Below are 24,214 nucleotides of genomic sequence, written 5' to 3'. Positions count from 1 at the left end.
CCCTACATTTGTACCCTAAAGTTCAAAGTGGGGATACAGCCTTGACAATAGGTTTAATAGCTTATCCAACATTACTATCTTTGAAAGGTACTCTTTCAGTACATTTAATTGAGAAGATCTTTAGTGTATATTTTAATGGAAATACTACTTTCAAAAATAATCTAAACACCAGTTGGAAAAAAAAAGATGAAAATAACTTTAAGGATCTGAACAAGTTGCAAAAAACACAAAGCAATTCAGTGTTCAGGCTCCCAACAGTACCTTTGCTTCATCTCCATATGTCTAAGCATTATACCTAAGAGTTGCAAGTAATGTTTCCTTCACCTGGTTCACAATAGAAAAAAGGGAAGCCTCTTTCCATGGAGAAAAGAGCAGGACAGGATATAAAGGCCTGACAGGCCAACCATAGCATTGAAGAAAGTGTACCTGGGTAGCACACTGGCATACCCATCATTCCCGGAAGGGACATGGCTCGCGGGCAGCAAATGCTAGTGTAGTATGTACTATACCTCTGCTCAGAGCAATAAGCAATATGATGTGGCAGCAGGGTGGATTGGTTCAAATCAGAGCAATTTAAATCACCAATTTTAATTATAATTTAAATCAGCAAGCTGGAAATCTTGTTTTAAATAATCAATTTTAGTCATGCTTTGTATTTGTACTTTTTAGTTATTTTCCTAAATAAAGGTTCATTCTCATTCGTTGGTAACTGTTAAAACATGTTGATTTGCAACTAAAGGTAGCCTTTACACCAAATTTGTTGTTTGTTTTTTACTAACTAGGATGATACAGAATATTTATACACATTTATTTAAGCAATTATGTAGCTTAACTTAAATTGCTTCTTAATTTGTACATTTTTATTATGGTAGAAAATGGTGAATGATGCCTTTATTATTTTCTAGATGCTAATTAATTTCTTGTGATTTGTGTCAAGCTCTGTTGGGATAAAAATGTAAGTTAAATTAAAAATGCAGAAAAATAGTATTTTAAAATGACATTTTTATTAAACAAAGCTACCTTAAAAGTGCTAGATACATAACTGACATAGTACACTAAGGAAGTATTAACTGTAGTTAGTGAATTGGACTGATTTTCTGGTTACCATGTCCTTCAAGATCTTAGAATTGGTAGATATTGTTCTCAGATCTAGATTTTATTCATAGATGGGAAGAAAAAAACAAGCTTTCCTGCTATTTCAAATCCCAGTAGATTTTTTAAAAAAATTGAATGAACTAGTCATTGGACTGAACTAATTGAATACATTTGAAATGAAGAAAAGGGTCTCTCTGCATTTGCAGGCGAGGGTATTGCTGTCAGTCAAAAGCTGGTTTAATACTTTACCAAACTGTCGTTCCAGGTGCTTAGTTAGTGACCTCCACCATGTATGTTTCATGGCAACAAACATGTATTGCTTAATATTATTTTTAAAATTATTTTAAGTGATTTTAATGGATTACAGTAAGATTATGCCTTAACATAGGTTGTCATAATTTCACATTTAATTTTAAATAGGTTTATTTTTAAAAAATAAACCTGTATTTAATTTAAATTAAAACAAATATGATTGTTTTACTTTTATTAAATAATTGATTTTTATCCACTCTGTGTGGCAGCCTGCCCTGAGCCATCTTGCCCTACACACACAGGATGAGTTCTGTGGCAGATGTTAGCTGGCAGTGCCGTGCTCTACCACCCCTCATTTTCCTTCATAGTTGCACAGATAAAAGCAGGATAATGCCACTGAAGTTCATTAAAGCCAATGAAATTATACATAGAATGAAATTGGTCCTTTGATTTTAACATAAAATATGGTCATAATTATTATCTAGATGCTCATAATCAGTGATGGAATTCCATTAATATCTTTGGTAGTTGTGTCCTTGAGTGTATTTTTACAAAAATTAAGGATGTAAAATATGTAAAACATATACAAATATTTACTTATGCTGATATAGCATAATTCATTTGAATTTCAAAGAAGTAATTTTAATCAAAACTTATCAAATATAATTATTCAATTTCACTTTTTTTGTGAACAAAGTGGGTTGTTTTCTCTTATAACATGACAGTAACCAATGTATTCCTTATAAGTTAGCATGTTAAAATGGATATTTTAATTTGATCTTTGAGATCAGAATTGTGATTAGAATGTTTAGAAGTTCTGTGACTACAGTGCAAAAGTAATTTATGGTTCCACTTCAGCAGGAGTGACTACAGTACCTTGGATTTGTTTCTAGGTAACATCATCCAGTGGACAGGGTAGGCATAGATCTGGGAATCAGGATACTTGGGTTCTATTCCCAGGACTGACACCAACTTGAGTATCATGTTGAGCAAACCCCTCAACCTTCTTGACCCTCCATTTTCCCATCTGTGAAATGGAGAGGCTGAGACTTGGCAACCTATGTAAAGTGCATAGAGATCTACAGATGAAATGAGGTGTGTGGGTGGTTGGTTGGTTGTGTGTGTGTGTGTGTGTGTGTGTGTGTGTGTATAAACAGATACGAAATGCCATAATTAAATTGCTTGTGCCACCTTAATGTGGCCCCCTTGTGCATAGCCATTATGACACAGTCTTTATGTATGTAAGCACATACTATTTTTTCCATGGGGGAGACAGACTCTTTGTTCTCAGTTCTGGTGCCTGGACCTGGCATGACCTGCAACAGCCTAGAGTTGCAATTGCAGAGAAAGTCCTGCTTAGCCTCAGGCTGTAGCATGAAACTTAAGAAAGTTTAGTTGCTGAAATTTAAAAAGTCTCTAGTGAGCATATGTGAACTAATTTTTCAAAGGCTTGTAACTTGGCCATATTTGGCAGATGTTCATAGGGATTTGCTTTTAGCCATCCCTGACACAAAACCACCCCTACCCAATTTCAAGTTCCCGCTCCAAAGCATGGGGGCACCAAACCTCTTCAAATAAAAGTTCAGCAGAATTTTTTGACATGGGCAAAACAAAATATTTTTCCCTAGCCTTGTTCTTGGAAAAGGCTGACGGATCTTGGCTGAAATTTTCCAAAACAATTCAGCCTGAGTCAGACACCTGGCATGTAATAAATCAGCCCAAACTGGTAAAGTTTGGCAAAGTTGTAAGCTGAAAGAAAGGTCCTATAATGACGTGTCAGGCAACTTTTGTATTAAGCAGAGCTACCAGCCCCACCTATGATACAGCTAAAAATATAAGCACTCTAAAAATCAATAAAGACACATTTAACCCATTTTTGTGAAGAATATTTTTCTAGCAATATATGTTTGCTCTCTACTCTTAAGTAACCCGTTCTTCCACCATACCTAAGGTATGCATAAAGACTAAACTTTCCAATCCCTTGTTCTTATGCATATTTTTCATCTTTAAACAAATCTAATTTCTTGGACAACGTTCACTGTAGTGTAGTCATAAATATGCAGTCAAATCAGGTGTTGTATTTTCAAATCTAAGCTGACAAGCCCTGCATTGTATGTATATTATCATTTCACCTAACTTGCCTCTGCATTAGACTTATGTCTTTAGTTGAGTATTATGCCCCTACAATGAGAAGGCTGCCTAAGTATATCTACCACAGCAATCAAAAGGTGCCAGTATTTCCTCTGAAAATTATTTGCTATGTAGTATCAAGCAAGTTGTTCTTGTTTGTGATATAATATTTTTTCTATCTATACTAGATCTTAAAAAGTAATTATTAAATAGACATAATAAAAATGTACATTTTAAACCTTTAAGAATTATGCAGCTGTAGCGATATTTTACTTTGATAGTACAATACTAAACAACACAAGGCTTGGAAAAGATATCAGTGATGTGGAAGGAACACTTCACAAATAGACTGCTAAAGGGCAAGAACTACTTACGTATCAAATTCAGTCAGCACTCCCACTTTGACCATTCATGATGTTTTGGAGATGTTATTAGGATCTAGGCTTATAAAAGTAGTAGATTGAAAGGTTCATGAAATGAGCCCAATGAAAATAATAGAAATAGTCCAACAGCCAAAGGTGTGGAACGCAAGTACTTCACCCCGTCAAAGGGGTACGACTTCTTGTTTTGCCACCCAAGCCCATGTTCCCTGGTAATCTCGGCGGTAAATGATCTAGGCATTTTTGTAAACAGCTGAGTAAAGAAATCTGTTTGATGGGTGATGGCAGGGATAAAAAACAAATAAGACATTAAACTGTATTCATGTAGGGACAGAAAATAACATGGAAAATATTATAATGATACAATACAGACAAACGGTACCATAAGTCAGTACCCTGAAAACTGTGGTGTTCAGTTTTGGTCACCACTTCTCTTTAGTGATTCAGGATCTAATAAAGGCTAAAAAGAAAGAGCATTAGATGCTTCTGGGAATAAGAAATGTGTAGTGTAACAGTCACACTAGTTAGCATGAAAATTTATGGGAGCTATAATTTCTCAAGTTTAGAGCATAAATTGGTTCGGGTCAAGAAGAATCTACCGCCCCAAATACACAATGTAATGCAGCACAGTTGACCAGATTCATTATGGGCTCTACAGCATCCGGGTATAGGAAGGATGCTGAACTTGATGGACCTTTGCAGAGCCTAGTGGCCTTCCTAGGTGAATCAGGCTGTTTTTTTTATGGAAAATGGAGAGAGAGATCCGTTATGAAGTCTCACTTTTTAGGTTCTCTACCGACCTGGTTTTAAATGATTTTGCGAGATGGCTGAGTAAGTTGAAAGAGTTGGAAAAATTGCAAAATAGTTCTGTAGACGTGAGCCTACCGAACTTTTTCAAAATATCTTTTAAAATAATACTTGTATATTAGTGCAGATTTCCATGTCTTGCTTCAGATCACTAACAGGTTAATTTTGAATGTTGCTATCTAAAAAAGTTAGACTCTTGGTGTCGTATTTCTTTTTTTCGGGCGAAAAGTTTTCAAGCTGTGAGATAAATGGAGAAAATAAACTATAAAATACATTTAAATCTAAAAGAATACTAGTATGTGTAATGTTATACATCACAAGAAAATGTAAATAAGAAGTTGAGACTTTTTAAAGTCTAATCTCATGATTATTACAGGTATTAACTATACAGTACACTCCAAGATAAACATTGCCCCAACAGAACTTTTCTTCTCCTGTCATTGATGAGGCTCAGGTATACCTCATACTTACTGTGTCTGAAGCCTGTTATACCAATGTGTTGCTCAACCTGTTGTATCTAGCTGTTATGCTTGAGTAATAAAAAAAAAATAGTTCTGCTTATGATTTGCTCTCTGTGTATATATAGGGTTATGGGTTTTGTGAGACTTAAGAGGCTCATAGAAATAGAAATAATTTGGCACTATGCAAAAGAGCAAGGCATTAAATAGGGTTAACTGTTCTTTGCTGAAGGTCTCCAGGGTAGCCAAGAGAGAGAACCTTGCACCACAGTGTGAAATAATAAGGGCTTTTATTATAGAGATGGGCATGAGCCAGCATTTTTAGTTCGAACATCCTTAAAATGTGGGTGGGGCTTGAGGTGGTCAAAATCCAGGTCTGAATTTTGCAGCTCCTTCTAGTTTCTATTTGTCCTCTCATTCTCTTTCAAAATGCAGGAAGAACATCTCCACTGTTTACATTGGAAGGCAAGGGTATGCCCTCTTCTTGGCAGCTTTGAAAGCTACCACATAATGGAGTATCTGCATCCTGATTATCACAAAGGTTTAGCTGAGATAGATGCTAGTACCCCTTTTAATTAACGTGAATTTGAAGATGCTGTCATAATAAAACTCCATCAGATTTCTGATAAAGACTTTCCCTAAGTAAGGATCCTCTAGTTTTGGAATAGGTCTTTGTCTTTTTGTAACCTGCATAGATACTGGTTGCAGCCTCACAATATTCCGACTAGAACAGGGAGACATCACTTTTCATAGAAATTCTCACCTAGGGCCTAATCCAATGGAATCTTTCCATTGATTTCAGTGGGCTTTGGATCAAGCCCCTCATTTATTGACAAACACTGTATCGTATTTATGTACTGCTGACCAAAGGGAAATGGGAACTCCTAGGTTCTAATACAGATTTTGATACTACTCACTGTATGGACTTGGGCAAGTCATTTTACCACTATGGCATACTCTCTCCATTTGTAAAATGGAGATAATTATGTTTACCTACGTCACAGGGCTTCAGTGAGGATTAGTTAAGTAATGTTTAAAGGTGTATCATTTTACTATGGTAAGTGATAGGTGATAAAGGTTTTTACTATGCTGAACCCTATTCATAATGCTTTCTGGTACACTATTGTTCCCTGAGGACTCTGCAGTACAAATATTTTAGGATCAGGGTCTTTTGTTGTTGTTGTTTTACCAGAAAAAATGCTACATGGTTCACCTCAAAAATCTCTGAAACTAGTGGTCATTGGTCTTTCCATTGCTTTATTGTGCCTTTTATTGTCATGAAAGATATAATTAATGAGGGTTGTTTTCTATGTATTATATTTTGTACCATCTATAGATAACAGCTAATTGGTGAGAACTTACTGTGAACTCTTCAAAAGTGCTATCTAAAACTATTCTTTTTCCCTTAATTTGGTGATTATTTTCCCAGGAGCCATGACGACTGCTTAATTAGTATTGAATGTATTTAAGTTTGTAGTTGTCTTAGAATCCAAATGCAGTAAAAATAATCACTACATTCCTGCAGCAGAAATAAGAGTCAGTGGAAAAATAATATTGTTTATTTAACTTATTTTTATTTCAATATTATTTATTTAGGTTTTTCATGACATTTGTTGTAAATCACTTTGTAATTCAGCTAGTTAATCTGAAATGGGTTGTAGCTGCTAAAGGAGCATAAAAGATTCTAATTAAAAGCCAAGTCAAATAATAAGTCTTTAAGAGAGATTTAAATTGCCTAGCAGATTTACACATTCTAGTAGCCAATGGATGAGAAATTTCACAATCTAGTGGCATGACACAAAAACACAAAGTCATCTAAACTGGAAACAAACAAAAAAAACAATCAGCTATTGCTTTCAGTGGCTTTGATCCTGATTTGCACAGGATAAAATCTAATTCAGGGCCTGCATGCTTACATTCAGTAATTTGTATGAGCACACGAACCTACCCAGTATCAGAAAATTTTACACATTCTCATACCTATGTCAGGTAGTGTTTTATCGCTGACACCTGATTCAGATTGGTAGAGTATATAAAACTGTAATGCAAATGAGGGCAGCATAATACAGTGGGCTTCAGCTCTTCACCAGAGCAATGAGTATCATGCAAAAAAGTATGAACAGTATAGAACTGGAAGCAAAGGCTTAGCTATATCTTGTCTCTCTCCTTCTCATCTCTTCCTTTGAGAGGGTTCCCTCAACTATGCAGTTAGGTGGCAGCTTGTAGGGGAACACAGAAGGGTGTAGAGCAGTGGCTATTTAGCATGCTCCCTCATTCTTCCTGGTCTGCCACAGGGCTGGGAATCTGGGGACCTTTTGAAAGAGGATGTGCAGCCCATCTCTCAGGAACCACACAATTTCTAATATATGGAGACCCAATTTCAGCATGCCTCTTGAGGAAGTCATTCCCCCAATGTGGAGGCAGTCAACAGTACAGGTTACCCTACTTCCGTCGCTGATCCATGGAGATGCACCTTCTTTCTCCAGAGAGTCCAAGAGTTTTCAGATTTTTTTAGGCCACACTCCTTGCTCCAGTGTGAAAGCTGAAGTCACTTTGTGACTTCACACTGCCAAAGAGGAGACTAATGACCTCGTCTGGGCCTGTTCAACACCAACGATGTGCACCTAGAAGGCTTTTTCTGCCTGGGGTAGGTGAGTTTAAAAGGGAAAAACCTGATGCAGGAAGGGGCAGTGAACAGGACGAGGGCAGCCCTGCCTCAGACAGCCTCACTGAGAGGGAGACAGCAACCAATCTCCCCTCTCCCTAAGCTGCATGACCCAGCCTCAGAGCAGCACACCCTGCTAGAAGAGGCTGGAGGTAGACCCCATTTAGACTAAGCCTAAAGGGATGACTCAGGAAGCCTGCTTGAGTTCCACGTCACCTTTACTTCTGTTTATTTTCCCATGGACTTCCCTCTCCAATAAGGGAGGAAAGAGGGCAGAGGACTTTTCTTTTGTTTGTTTGCTTCAAGAACCGCCTTTGGGTGTCTACTGGGGTGGTGGAGTGTAATTTGGAAAAGACAGTATAAGGACCTGATGTGGGTTCTTGAGGGGAACCTTCCTCCCACTTCCTCTTCAGTAGATAGGGTGAAGCTTCCAGTGGACTTTGCTAGGTGACCACATTAGGTATAATCACATCTGACAAGGTAGCCATCCCAAACTCAAGCTAATAAAACCTTTATAAGATTTCACTATATATGGTATGCCACATATTTTATAGATTTTGTTTTAAATGTATTCTTTAAAAGTTTAGGCTGAGATTTTGAAAGCTGCCTAGGTAATTTGGATGCCTGATTCCTATTAATTTTAATGAGAATTGGGCATTCAAATCCCATAAGCATCTTTGAAAATCTCAGGCATGTTAGGTACTATTTTTTGTATCCCTTCACCTGTAAAGTGAAGCTGTCTTAGTGCCAAGAGTCCCAGTGCTCAAATAGAAATAGAGCAAAATATAACATTTAGAAATCTCTAAAAATGTTTCAGAGTAACCTTTTTGTAAATCAGGGTGTCACGATTTTAAAGCCAGACTGCAGTACCAAGTCTAGAGCTAAAAACAAATGGTCCCTGGTACCAGAAAGGAGCAATTCCTAGCTGTCCTCAGGATAAAACTCTAATTTGTATTTGACCCTAAACTTGTCACTGGTCCAGGGCTGAATATTGTACATCCTACACATCAAACTGTTATTTTGTGGAGACATTCCAAAATTCTAGGAAGAGCCAAAGAGCTTTGTAGAAGTTGTTGTTTTTTATTTTTATTTTTCATGTGGCTCATTTGAAGCATCTCCGAAATTTGGAATATTAAAAATAAACCTAGCAGACAGATTAGTGGGCAGAGTGCAGATAGGGCAACTAAAGATGAATGAAATAAGGAATTAATTACATAGTTCCTTAATTTATCACCTGGATATCATCACCATATATAAGGAAACTATTTCATATGTGAAATAAACTAATTGAAAAAACAGTTTAGAGCAGCGTTTCTCAACCTATTTACCATTGTGGGCCACATGTGCAGCTCTCTGTGTTATGTGGGTCACATCCATACACTATATATACACTACCTGTGTGTCACATGGGCTGCAGCTTTGTGCTGATTGGTCCGCAAGTTGAAAACCACTAATTTAGAGAGATGCCAAAGATGTGGTCACTATAAAAACAGCCGTGTCAGAAAAGGGCTAGCCAGTTAGGTTAATTTAGTCTCACCTTTACAGTTTAAGGCTAATCTGTTTTGATTGATGAGCACTAGAACAGCAGACCAATTTAGCCCTAAAAATGCCTTGTCCTAACTGGAGGTGAATGAGGTAATCTTGATTAATTTAACCTTTTCACCTACTAACCCATTTCTATTACAAATGTTTTTATACACTACTAGATATTTAGTGTAATCATGACCTTGTCAAAGCAAACAGGAGTTTTGCCATTGACTTCAGTCAGGCCAGGTTTCACCTGTCATATCTATGACTAAAACAGTCTCTTTCCTTTTGATCACATTTTATTATGTATTTTAGAAAAGCATAAAGAATGAAATAATATAAAATCACAAAAATGGTAGCAGAAATATTAATAAATGGATCACTATAATTATAAGTAACTCACTACCTTGGCAGTATAAAACATTTATCTTTTATGAGCTTGGCTACATAGTCTTTATTGTCTCTCTTGGGAACCTGCAATTGTTAAATTAGCTACATGATGACTCTGATATTATTCCTTGAATACAGTTAGCAAGATATTAAGAATCAGGAGGATAATTAATAAGAAAAATTTGAATATGCTATTAAGTTCAAGAAGTGTGTTCCCTAGATCATAGCAAGATCTCTAGGCATGCAAAGTTTGTATTTTTGATAACAAAAGTAACAGCTGAAAATATAGTGATCTGTTAGATAGTAAGAAAACATAAAATATGAGAATTTCTTCATAAAAAATCCTCACTGGATTTGAAGTCATTAACTACAAAATAAAATCGGCACTTTGTCCGCTCTGATATGCGGTCTGTTTGCATCTATGGGAATTCCCAGATGTTAAATTACTTACGGGATAACCTGATACTGTTCCCAGGAAGTAATAGAAAATATTGAGCATGTGTATGGATTATGAAGAACATTCTGCACAATCCATGGGTGCAGAGATACTCGCATCATTGAGAACTAGAGTGGTTCTGCTGGTGGGAAAAGTCAATATTTGGGGAAGCTGCCCAGGGGGATGCCATCTCTTGCATGCAACAGAGCACAGCTCTGCAGGGGCTCCTGAAATGCTGTCACATTGGGAAGGCTGTGGTGCACCAGAGAAGGACGGAAGGCAGGTTTGGTGGTTGTGTATGGATATGGACACAAGAGTTGCCTGAGGGTTGCAGGAGAAGCTGAGTCAGTGCCTAGGAACTATGATGATGAACACTACAGAAAATCCTTAAAATGGTAGAATGACTTTGCAGCCTTAGGAGGAGACTTCTTCCTTAGGGACAACGATAGTTCAGAACCTGACAGTTCCGGTTTTATGCTGATGACCAAGGTTTGGTCCAGTATAAAAACACCACTTTGGAAGGGTCTCACAAAAAGTTACCTGTATAAGTTTTGCACAGGCATTATTGCCCCCTGGTGTTGTTAATGCTAAATTTGCAATACCACTTATTATGTTACTTTCTGGTGCATTGCGGATAGCCCTTGTATAAAATCAACTTGAAAGAAAAAAAATATGCCAGAGAGTGAGTGAATAAACCTCTTATTCATGCATCATAATCACTTTGGATTCTATTATTTAAGCCTTTCTACAGGTTGAATTCAAGGTCTTAGTAATAAAAGGGAGCATCATCTTAGACAACAAGATAACACATAAAGGCATTTGCATTATAGTCAAGACACTGAAATGCCCTTTCAAAGAATCCAAACCTAAACCAGAAAACATTGTGTAAATCTATTTAATTAAGTGGATTTCTCAGTCTTTACATCTAAATGGTGCTTAATTACTGGGACACTTGTTTAATTAGGTTAATTTTCACAGAGCAATTTTTGATTCCAGTGTTACTTAGTGAAGTTAAATAGAATATGTTTTAAACTTGGGTATATAGAGCAGGTGTATTTATTTAGTGATTGCTAGGTCTTATTGGGTGGCATGCAGAGGGATCACAATGGCAACTGTAGGTTAATAATATACAGCATTCCAGGTCTATTTTCTTAGAGGTTAGTTTACATGGGGACATGTAAATATGATTAGAGGGTGCACTGTAAGTCATTGTGAATATGGAATTAAATTGTTCTGGTTATGTGGAGTACAGAAGCAACACTCAAGTGGTGAATTGCAAATGGAATAAAAGGGTTTGATCCTCAGCTCTGTTATGTCCCTTTAGGCTGCTTGATGGCTCAAAGCGATGACTCTGTATCTGATCTATCAGTCCTCATCCTTAAAGGAAGCCTGCACAACACTTTCAAAAGCTTAAATTTGTAACTTTGCTAGACACTAAAAACCATGGTCTTAATAAAGATACTGAATTTATGGCTTATTACAACAATCTGTAACCCACAGGGGCAGCAGTGCCTTCCCAAAAGGAATCCAAGGGGCCCTGACTCCTCCATGTCCTTGCCCCGGCCAAGACGGAAGCCAGAGTGGGACTGGGGAGCCTGGGCCCCTCCACCTGCCCATAGTCGGGGCTGAGAGTCTCCCCTGGCTTGTGTCCTTGCCCCTGGTCTGCCGCCCAGGGCACGTGGAGGGTCCACGGCTCCCCACAGCTGTCCGGGCAGCTCTTACCCTGACTTGGCTCTGGCCAGGGAGCAGGGCCTCAGAGCCGCAGTCCGGCCCTGGTAAGAGCTGCCTGAGCAGCTGTGGGGAGCCATAGATCTTCCATCTGCCTGAGACAGGAGGCCTAGGGGACGGGGACACAAGCTGGGGGCTTGACCGGGGGGCGGGGCATCGGGGAAAGAGGAGGGGCACGGGGAGGAGCCCATGGTGAAAAGTGGAGGGGCCAGGCCCGTCCACTTTCAAAAAGTGGGAGGGTCATGGCCCCCCGTCCTTGTTTTGGTGCCCCTTGTAACTCACTAACCTGCCCCCATTTTGTCCTATGACTAGAGGGGTGTTAACAGACAACTTCACCTTAAGTGGTCCCTTACAATATGTGCTAACTACTTATGCTAAACTATCTGTTCAACCTTGTGTTTAGCTGTGAGACTGAGGCTATGGCTACACTACCACTTATGTCGACAAAACTTATGTCGCTTGGGAGGGGTGAAAAAACACACCCCTGAGCGACATAAGTTTTGCCAGCATAAATGATAGTGTGCACTGCGCTATGCTGGGAGGAGAGCTTCTCCTGCCGACATAGTTACCACTACTTATTGGGGGTGGTTTAATTATGTTGACAGGAGAGCCCTACACAAGAGAGGCTACACAAGAGATCTTACAGCAGCGCAGCTGCATTGGTAAAGCTGTGCCACTGTAAGGTCTCTAGTGTAGACATAGCCTGAGTGCCTTTCCCAGACCTGAGAGAGAGAGAGAGCTCTGTGTGTCTCGAAAGCTTGTCTCTCTCACCAACAGAAGTTGGTCCAATAAAGATATTACCTCATCCATCTTGTCTCTCTAATATCCTGGGACTGACATAGATACAACACTGCATACAAACTTCCTGTGGTTCACCAGTGGGGGGGAGCTTTTCTTTGATAAACCATAGAAAGTTAGTTGGTTCAAAACTGCTACTGGTTATTATATTGAGGTTGTGGGGGACTTGAAGTGAAAGGAGAAATGGGGATTTGCATGCAGGGAACCTTTAATGCTTAAATATTTTGAAAAATTAGGAAGTTAGTACAGACAAACTTAGCTGTGAAACAGTTAAGAGTGATATACATACAATTTACCTGACTACAGCCTTCCCGCATCCCCTCCATCACACTTCCTACTCACCAACACATCAACGTAGTATACCAAAGTGGATACAACTAATAGTGTAGAGTAAAGTTAGTGTGTTTGACAGGCTGAAGTGAAGGTTGAGGAATAGTCTGATGTGTTTGGAAAGGATAATTTGGTAAAAGGAGGTGGTGGAAGGCTGGCATCCTTTGGTGGGATAGGGCAGAATTTTAAGGTTGTGGTGTATGAGAATTGTGGAAGTAGTAAGGTGTGTGCCTGTGAGTGGAGGAGTAGAAGGTATTGCTATTAGATGGCTTAACTTTTCATTTCCTTGCTTCTGTGGTCTTGTGTTATATGTGTAGCAAGCTTTGCTGTTTCATGACAACATTTTGTGTTTAATTAGCTATATTGTTATATCAGCAATTATGGAATACACTTGGTATTACTTAGATAGTTATGATGATCCCATTGGGGTCTTTTTGTTTGTTTGTTTGTTTCCTTCAAAATGTATAGCAATTTAATTAGAAGAAAAAGATATTTTATAGCAACATGTCTGGCTTTGTGTTCCACAGTTAATTTGTTTCCTTTCTATTCTTCTTAATGAATAGAATATAAATGTGTTCCTTTAGGACTTGATTAGAAAGACATATAATTTCACTTAGCATTTAGAGGTAGAGGTTGCTGACCCCAGTGTAGTTAAGGAGCTCAGAAACCCTCTTGAACTAGTCACTATGTTTAAAGATTTTTTTAATCTATTTTGTGAACTCACTTCATTGCAGTTAAATCTGTTTCCCTCCCCACCACAAAGGCACGTCAGTTTAAAATAAACAGAATCCTTTTTCTAACCTATGGGAAGCCTGACTGAGGAGAGTGAGTGAAGAAGCCCCTCCCTCCCCCCTGCAAAAACTATGTTGGCACAAGTGGGTGTTCTGTATTTATACTGTATTAATGTTTTCATTAGATTTGTTCTCTTCCCCTTTCTCTGTGTCTCCATTAATTTTTTTATGCTATCCAGTCTCTGCTCCATTTGTCGCCCGATTTTCATGTTGGATTTTTACTCTTTATCCTATTTCTGCTCCTGTTTTTTCATTCTCCTTCTTAGAAGACACCCACAAAGTTATTCAAATTCTGATTTTAATTTTTAAACCCTTGATGTTTGTGTGTTTAAAACTAGGGGAAATGACTTTGCCTCATTCCTAATTCAAGTAAAAATATACATTGCAATTGCATCTACATAGATGATCAAGTCAAGCATGTCAGTCTAAGTGTGTTAACCATTCAGTAGCTGAGGAAAGGGCATTATGCAAATCCATGAGGAACCAGCAGCCCTTGCTGATAACTGCAGTCTGCAAATTTGTGGCCTACATCTTCTAACCGGCCACAACAGCAGAAGGGGGATTCACAAAGGCCGCGCTGATAGTCATTAGTAGCACTTGTCTGGCTATGCCAAAAGAAGGACAGGAGACATTTGACATGGATTTAATCAGGCTGCCAGTTTATCATTAGATGTCTGGGACTACCCAGCAGATAGTGTACGGTGACGGTAACCTCATGTTTATTCCATAATTACCCGGAGGGGTTTTACTATCTCCCCCTCTTTTTCCATTCAGGTCCCTCTAACAAATCCATTGCTGGGACCTTACCATCCACCCCCACTCGTAGGAGGGTTAAGGTGGGCTATAAGAATGGGGGGTTGGTTCCCTGCCGTACCAATCATAGGAGCCCCAACCGCCCCCCATTCGTTCCTTTCATGAACACCTCTTTTTAAGTCCTTTTCCAAGCCATTTATCCAGTCACTGTATACCTTTCCTATGGAGTACCTGCACTGGACATCCGCCCTACACTTAAATAATGAGTTGCGACATATGACCTACCACCCATCATGCCATGCATGAACAGAGCCCTTCCTGAAACCCGCTGTGGGGAAGGCGAGAAAAACCCAAACTGCATCCAGTGGTGGTAAGGGAAAAATTCCTTCCCAGCCCTGCTAAAAATGGGACGGCTAGCGTAATGCCCCCAGCAGGTGTTGACCAAACCTGGTATTTTACCACCTAAAAGGGAGGGAGGGTGGGTCCTGCTTCAGCCTTGGTCTCTGTAAAAAGGAAGGCTTTAGACGCCGACCTGCCCCTTTTAAACTCTGCATTCCCAAGGGATATCAGTGACCAAGCTGACCCTTTTTTGCAGCAGTTTTCATCTTCCCTACCACCACCAGCCATAAAGCACTGTTCCCTTCTCTCGGCCAGCCTGCCAAACACTGCCCCCACTGCTTAAAAGTGCAGGACGGTCAATCTGATCATGTCACATCTGAAGCAATTGAACTTTAACTAATTAAAAATAAATCTGCCTCAGTAAATTGCTTAAATTCAGAAGTAGCTATTTAATATAATTGCTTTGTGCAAGGACCACTCATATCAACATATTTATATCAGTAGATTCTATCAGATTATTACATCATGGCTGTGGTGGCACCTTCCTAGGAATTGTGTGTGTGTGGGGGGAAATTGAGGCTCTCTCTCTCTCTCTCTCTCTCTCTCTCTCCTCTGTATGTGCTTGTAGCCTTGTCGGTCCCAGGATACTAGAGAGACCTTACCCACCATGTCCCCCGGTGGTAAATAGTCTATAGTTCTAATACTGTTCAGAAAACCAACACTAGAATTGCATTTTAGTGACCATGTTAGTCTTTGAGGCTGATAGTTGCCAGGACTCCTGGATTCTTATCCCAGCTCTATCAGTGCTGTACTGTGGGATATTAGACAAATAACTTTGTAACTGTAACTGTTGGAGTGTTGTGAGGATTAATTAATTAACTGACTTCTTAAACTGAAGGGTACTGTAAGAAGTGCAAATTGTTATTTATCCATGGATTATGTACGGCCTTCAGTCTGTGTGCACATGTTTTCATTTATATGTGTACACACATACAGGATTAAATATGCAGTTAAAGTATATGTCCTTAAATATTTTACTTCCAAGTTTGTAATTCACTCAGTGTAAATCGATATAGATAACTAAAGATTTCCTTCAGAATAGCTAAGAGTTAATAAGCATTTATTGGCTAAAGCAATAAATTTAAAGCATATTTACTCTAATGAAAATATATTGGTGTTTGTACTAAGCATGTCATAGTAATTTTCACCTAATGGTTAATAATCACTCTGAGTGCTCAGAAATCATTCTGGGATAAAGTATTTTGTCATGAAAATATTTTAAAATGGGGCTTTATCATAAAAATGTTGTAGTGTTACATATGGTTTTTATATTTTTGTCTCAGGTGCTTTAAGAAATCATTTCCTTAATGCTTCATTCCTTTGGAGACTTTTCTGAAAAATGATTCATTTGTATATAATTTGTTCATTATGATTTAATCTGCATAGATCTAGTAATATGTCATTGTGTGGTCTTACCTCATTACTAGTTTACCTTTTCCACATCTCTCCCCAGATTTCCTGGTCTCCTCTATGCTAGTACTGAGAAATATTACAATAAATGTATTGTGGAGTATTATACTGAAAATGCAGTGTATGTTTGTATTTATTACATTCTTTGTGCAAAACTTTTGTCGTCTTGTTACCTCAGTGGGGTGGTGGTGGTGTGTGCAATGCCTCCCCAACCATGTGAGAGGAGACCCTTTGTTTGTGGGAACTTAAGGAGGTGGAGTGCCAATATTTTTATACAGAGTATTCAAAAATATATATATTTAAAAGTGGGAGGTACCAACCAATTAGTGCCCTTTATTTTGGTGCCTCCCTCCTTAGAAGATTGTCTCTACTTTACCACAGAAGCATGAGCTAGGTAATTTCTCATTGACAGAGAGAAATCTTGCCTTCAGTTTATTTCACTGAAGAGAAAAATGTAATTTAGGAACATTGGGGTCAATACAAACCATATATATAAAAAAACTATGAATTACAGTTTTATAGCCACTAGGTAATGTGTTTCAAGGATTGGATTCCTCGTGATATACTAGAATAATTTCTGAATTAGTAAATGCATCAGTGTGGAAGGAAAAAAAAAGCTTGATGTCTGTCCTTTGCCCCAAAATTCACTTGTATGAAGGAGTCTGTTTGACCCCTCTTCTGCTCCATTGCCTGCATTTTTAATTAAAAATACCCATCATAGTCATGGTCTTCTATACTGTACACTCAAAGAGAAGCTTCCAAACAAGCATTTTCATAGTCCAATTCTGGTTTTAAAAAAAGAGGGTGGGGGTACACACTTACTTGAATGTATTGAGTTAAGCCTTGTATTTTGCTCACAATATTTTTCTTTCTTAATTGACAAAAAAAAGGCCAAATAATTTAAACTGATTTTTAGCACATTGCTACTGTGACAGAGCAGATTGGGAGCAATAATTAATTTTTAAAACATGCCACAGTTGGTGTGAGGTTTACCCTTCCAAATACATATTTATTTTGTGGTATTTTTATTGTAAATATAAAAGATTTGTAGTCAAATTTATTTGTAGACTGAAATAGCTCCCATGAATTTCAAGATCGGTTTTTAATAGCACTATAATAGGTATCATTCTCTATATAGTATAAAAGTATCTCAGCTAACTAAATGTACAGTAGAACCTCAGAGTTACAAACACCGGAGTTATGAACTGACCAGTCATCCACACACTTCATTTGGAACCGGAATTATGGAGTCAGGGCGCAGCAGAGAAAGAAAATAAATAAATAAATTTAACTTTAAAAAAGCAAATATAGTATAGTACTGTGTTAAATTTAAACTACTAAAAAAAGAGAAAGTTTAAAAGAAAGATTTGATAAGGTAAGGAAACCGTTTTTGTGCTTTTTTCAATTAAATTAAGGTGGTTCAAAGCAGCATTTTTCTTCTGCATAGTAAAGTTTCAAAGTTGTATTAAGTCAACACTCAGCTGTAAACTTTTGAAAGAACAACCAAAATGTTTTGTTCAGAGTTACGAACAACCCCCCATTCCCGAGGCATTTGTAACTCTGAGGTTCTGCTGTAGCCAAGTTTGTTACACTTGGAGTAATTATATATAATTAGTTATTTCAGTCTAAGTAAAGATCCACTATGGTTCAGGAATACTTGTTATTTCATATGACACAGCTATTTTAGGGGGTACATTATTTTCAAAATCATGCATGGAAATTTAGCTTCATGACTCCTATTAGTGTTAGTAAGAGCTATGCAGCTAACTAATCTATTTTGAGTTTTTCTATAGCACGTACCATGAAAGCATGAAAGTGCTGATACTTGATGTGTTAAAAGAAAGCAAAAACATACACACCTGTATACCCTTCATCAAGGGGGTGATGGAATCCCTCCTAGACCTTGATTGTGATCAATTTATTCCCTGTAGCATGATGTTTAATTATTTTTCTTGTTGCTTATATGACAAATGTTATTGCTGATCATGAACTTATCCAGCCCTTTATCTGGCAGGATTTAAAATAATAATAAAAAAAAGCAGGCACTTGCCTGGATAACAAGAATATTCAAACTTACAGTAGTACAAAAAACTAAAATAAAGTTTTGGAAGGAATATCATGTCTTTTTGTGGAGCAAAATGTCTGGATTGAACCCATATTATGTGTTGCATTTTTTGAGTAGGAATAAAGAAACAGTGGCTACATTGAGTAAAAGCTTCTCCATTATTGAGGCATTACTCGCAAGGAAGCTCAAAACAGGGAATTTTTAATGTCATTAGGAGAAAAACATTTTACATTTTTTTCTCCTTTTAATTATGGTGGCATTTGAGAAGATACTATATACTGGGAGTATGGATTGAAATTAATAGTTTTAAAAGGAAATCTTGTGATTATGCCCCAATTACAGTACAACACCTAATACGTGCTAGGTAAATAAAAATCATCTCTAGTTTTTTAATCCCTTATATTTTAACTATTCTCCAGAATCCCATTTTAATTTCAGTTGTTTATAATCAAGGATTACTACTGCATCCCTTGGGGGGAAGGGGGAGGGAACCTTTCAGTTTTCCATGTAGGACCAGATTTGAAAAGAGCTCAGCTCTTCTGCATTGAAATAAGCAGCCATATTTTCAAAACAGGTTTCAAAGTAGCAGCCGTGTTAGTCTGTATCCGCAAAAAGAACAGGAGTACTTGTGGCACCTTAGAGACTAACAAATTTATTTCAGCATAAGCTTTCAGATGCATCTGAAGAAGTGAGCTGTAGCCCACGAAAGCTTATGCTGAAATAAATTTGTTAGTCTCTAAGGTGCCACAAGTACTCCTGTTCTATTTTCAAAACAGTTTAGCACACTGGATGTTGAGTCCTCTTAAAAATCTTGCAGTAAGTGTCATAATGGGAGCTGCTGAATGCTAAATACTTGTGAAAATCTGGCCCTTACTTGCACTTCAATGACAGATGAGCTCATCTGAAAACCAGGGTTGAATTGCTGGTGCTGAGCACTTGAAATATCTGGTCTTAAACTCTTTTAAGAATCTGACTCAGTGTCTTTTTATGTCAATGAAGCACCATAGTACATGGTGACAATGAGTTATCCAACTCACTAATAATTGTTTTTTAATCATTCTGGAAGAACCACTGGGATTTAAAGATATCAGTTCATGCCAACAGTGTACTTATTGTTTTCTCCTTTTTTCAGCGTCTTGTTGAAGCTGCAGAGGATGCTCACTTGAAACATGAATTTGATGCTGATTTACAGGTAATTAGAAATTGGACATTTAAAAAAAAAACATTTATCATGAGAACATCTAAAGGCTTATAGAATAGCTTTGTGTTATTACTCCAAGGACTGCTGTGGAAAGCCAAGCATGTGAGTAATAGAGGGATGCTTATTACAGAAAATGGAATTAAGGGAGATTGGCTCAGTATTTTGACAAGTTATGCACTCAGTGTTTGCATGTTGGGAGACCTAGAAGGTGGATTTTACTCTCTTAGAGATTTCATTTAAATTCCCTCCAAGACTATTTAGGTCAAGATTTTTTAACACAGTAATTAGCAGCATGTAGCATAGTTGCAGTGTACTGGGAAGGAATTGCTCTTTGGTGAGTTGAATTTTCAAATGGGGTGGAAACCCAGAGTGATGGGATTAGTGACATTGGACTGTGCAAATGGTTTGTGTTTGGACCCATAGCTAGTGCAGACAAGGCTTCTATACACAGAGGCTTTAGTGCTGCACCATCGTTGTATCAAAATGGTGCCTTTTTCTGTGTACTGGTGTCAGAATACAAGGGAAGGGAGAAAACGAGAACAATTGGGAAACAAGATTAAAAAAAGATTGAAAAAGCTTTAAGAAAATAAGGCAAAGCATATAATAATACAAATTCATCAGACAATAAAATAATTGAAGCTAACTTAATAATAAAATATATATGTATTGTACTTCAATATTTAAATTAATAAATATCTTCCTGGCTGTAATGCATTTCTATTCATTGGTCCACTGAATGCCGTATTCGGCAAAGGTATTATTTAGTTTGGCTCTCGCTATGTAGATTGTCTTCTAAAATTTTCTATGGATGTCCATCAAGAATCTACAAAAAGAACAGGAGTACTTGTGGCACCTTATGCTCAAATAAATTTGTTAGTCTGTAAGGTGCCACAAGTACTCCTGTTCTTTTTGCGGATACAGACTAACACGGCCGCTACTCTGAAACCCATCAAGAATCTGTCTATCTTAAGGTTGAGCAGTAAACATTAAGGAAAATAGGTTTAAGGAAAAGGGAAGAAGAGTACACTTAGAATCTGTCTCAGTAGGTTTTGTTTTCAGAACTTGCCATGGTTACTTTATAGTCATAACAAAGTACCTTTTCATAATAAAATTCTGGTGTGGAATAATTGATTCCCTGTGAAAATAAATCTGTTATAGGAAGAGAATACCAAGAGTGACCTCTTCAGAGTTAAGGATAAGGAAGCTTTGAAATTAACATAAAATGTTGACATTAGAAGTAGTGGTTCTTCATAATTGTTTAGTGTTATATCTATCTGGATTCAAACGGCTCAGAACTCTACTGCACTCCAGCCTTTGGAAGGCTTACTGCATTTCATTTTCTGAACTTCACACCTGGAAGAAATTGAATCTATTGTCTAAATAAATCAGGAGCACATTTCTGGAAGACTGTTTTAAATGTATACAGTAAATGCCTCTTCACTGAGGATGGTTCTCACTTTGACAAAGTCCTTCATTTGTTGAGGCTTTGAAGATATAAACACTTTTAGGAAGCCAGTTAAAAGCCATTTGTGTCAGCAGCATTAACAGGACCATCAAATCTCTGTGTAGGGCTCCTGTTGTTTATTACTGCCATGGTCCATTAAAGCTAATCAATTGTTAATCTTGGTTTTGGTGACCCCTCTGCAACCCTGCAACTCTGCAACCCTGCAATTTCTGGGAGATTGTTGTTGTTTATCAAAATCTCAGACCACCATCTGCTCAATATAAAAATAACGACCAGAATGATTTGGCAGTGTTCATTCAAGTTGAAGGGGATAGAAATTTTGCTGCAATTTTGCTGCAGAAGAGGAATTTGCAAAGCTTCTTATGCCTTGCCCTAAGTGTGGGAGACAGTGTGAAAGAAGTTTAAATTAGCGGTATGCTACACAACACGAGTCTAAGCTCTTTGTCTGATCCCCACTGCTCTTGAAAATGCAAAAGCAGATAAAGAAACTATTTTTGTACTTTTTTATTCATCCAGAATCATTGTCTGTGGTTTGATGAGAGTATGGACAATCCTCTATCACTACATAAAAATGATGTAAAGGAAAAATAAAATTATATTAATATTTTTATTGTCTGTGGGAAAATACCAAGTTAAGAAAATCACAGCTGGAAGAGTTCATTTTTTATGTCTCTGGAATTCTCTTTGGTAATGCTGAAATTCTATCCTTCTGTTGGGTCAAATTTAGTTCCTTACGGGTTTTATTCTTAATAGCTTTATTGGTATTATCCTTAGTGATCTTATAAAAATCTAATCAATATACTATAGTGCATTATAATGATCTAAGCATTCAGATGTTTATCTCTGACACTGAATCTGTTGAAGTTAACAACAAAAACATCTTCAGTATGAGACATAAATAAAACTGTCCATTATTTGAAAGAAATAAATCAAACTGGGTGATATGATTGTCTAACTCACCAGCATCAAATACTGCATGTTTGATTAATGGCAGAGCTCTACCTCAGGCATATCTGAATTTAAAGCTTTAACTGTCTGCATTTGGCCTTGAGAAGTTCTTTGTTTCTACAGGAATGTGAACCAAGAGCTGTAGTTTTAGCAAGTTGGGGGTAGATGAACTTCTAAACATCTGGATTTCAAGTTCTAAGCCAAAACAATACTTTTCCCACTAGTGTATAGGATTTCAAAGTTATGCTTATAGTATGGTATCAAGGAGTGTTTGTCAAGTTTGCTTATATCTGAAGAAACAGTTCACGTATTTCACACAACAGGAATATTTATGTAAATAAAATTAATCCACATTCTTACTGTTAAGTGTAGTTGCTTTATGACAATACTTCCATAGACTTATGAGTTTGCTCATCTCTGGATGACTTATAAAGTAGGGGTAAGTATTTTTATTTATTGAACACTGACAGTGTGCTTGCCTCTGTATAAAACAACTTAAAATGGCAGAGAAAGCAATATAGAGACAGACTCCTCTGCATTGCCACAGGGAGGTTATCCTAGGATGCTGAGGCTTTTAAGTAGTTGTGAAACAGCCCTCTAACTTACCTGCAGGAGACTTAGGCCTGGTCTACACTAACACCCCAATTCGATCTAAGGTACGCAACTTCAGCTACGTGAATAACGTAGCTGAAGTCGACATACCTTAGTTCGAACTTACCGCGGTTCAGACGCGGTCCACACGCGGCAGGCAGGCTCCCCCGTCGACTCCGCGGTACTCCTCTCGCTGAGCTGGAGTACCGCAGTCGACGGCGAGCACTTCCGGGATCGATTTATCGCGTCCAGACCAGACGCGATAAATCGAACCCGGAAGTTCGATTGCCAGCCGTCGAACTACCGCGGTAGTGTAGACCTGGCCTTAGTACTTTTAAGGAGAGAGGGGAAGAAGAGAGGATAGTAGTTCACTCATCATAAGGAGATAATCTGTTGCAAAGGAATTGTAAATAACCATATAACAAAATCATTCCTCTTGATTGAAGTCCAAAATTCTAATGACTAAATTGCTTAGTACTCATGCTTGGAGTATAAATTTCTTAAAATGCAGAACTCCTGGGAAAGAATGATTGAAGCACCGTTCTGGATTCTGCTGGTTCAAGCCTTAGCACAGGGCCCTGAGCCGGGGAACGTCTGTCCAACTGGGGTCCCTCAACAGAGAGTGGAGAAGGCCTGGCTGGGACTCATTTTCCCTAGGAGTCCAAACTTTTCTACTCAGCCTACTTAGCACAGATCCTCCCACCATTCTGCCCCATAATAATCTCTCCAAACCTTTGGAAAATGGTCAGTTTTTATAATTTAAAACCACCTAAAATTGACTTCTAAAATCTAACTTATGGCTGTATGTAATTACTACTTCAGTTGCATGCAAATGATGGACCACTTCAAAGATTTAGTGATGTGATTAGCGGGTGCTTATCCAAACCACTCACTCAGCTGACAAAACTGTCTGCATCACAGTATTATATTGCAGCCACCATTTTAGTATGTGAGCACTTTCTCATGAGATTTATAGTACACTCTGATTTTCTTTGTATCTGAACAATGTGAGCTCGAAAGCTTGTCTCTTTCACCAACAGAAGTGGGTCCAATAAAAGATATTACCTCACCCACCTTGTCTCTCTCTTATTCAGTAGCTGGCAGATATGTAATATCCTGTATTTTTAATAAACTCTTAAATACTTGTTGTGAACTCCTACATTCTATGCTCAGAAAAAAATAGGGCGATAGGCTGAAGCTTTTCTAAGTCAGTGTTACATGGTTAGGGTACTTTTTACATTGTGACAAATTCTTAACCCTTGAAAGTTTGCAATATGTGATACATCCTTGGGTAAGAGGAATGGTGTTGGTACTCCTGTTTGCTTTCACTGGGAATTGGGTGCCTAACTGCCCTTTGCGTCTTTGGAAAGCTCTATCCCTCATGTGGGCACATATTTGAGGGTTTCCCAATTGTATAAATAAGTAAGCTACTTAAATTATTTCCCATTTTTACACATTCTGCCACCATGTGAACAACCATATAAGATGGAACTTCCACAGATGCTGTACAAAGGTGTGGTTGGAAATCAAAAATGGCAAGAGATGATTGGGAGATTAGGAGGAACTTGGCCCAGTGTGCAATTTCCTCCTGTTTT

General features: G+C 38.0%; 1 protein-coding gene across 1 annotated transcript in view; it reads left to right on the top strand.

Annotated features, from left to right (window-relative positions):
* CACNA2D3 (calcium voltage-gated channel auxiliary subunit alpha2delta 3) overlaps positions 1–24,214 on the top strand; it is a 734,667-nt gene that overhangs the window by 218,035 nt on the left and 492,418 nt on the right. The window contains exon 4 of the mRNA XM_024221093.3: positions 19,547–19,606. Within this exon, the coding sequence (XP_024076861.2) occupies positions 19,547–19,606 (60 nt within the window). The remainder of the gene's footprint in view (positions 1–19,546; positions 19,607–24,214) is intronic.

This window comes from Terrapene carolina, unplaced genomic scaffold (assembly GCF_002925995.2).
Source record: "Terrapene carolina triunguis isolate 2854851 unplaced genomic scaffold, T_m_triunguis-2.0 Scaffold89, whole genome shotgun sequence".
NCBI classification, from domain to species: domain Eukaryota; kingdom Metazoa; phylum Chordata; order Testudines; family Emydidae; genus Terrapene; species Terrapene triunguis.
Note: the sequence above shows the minus strand (reverse complement) of the source record. Positions and strands in the feature narration are given on the sequence as shown.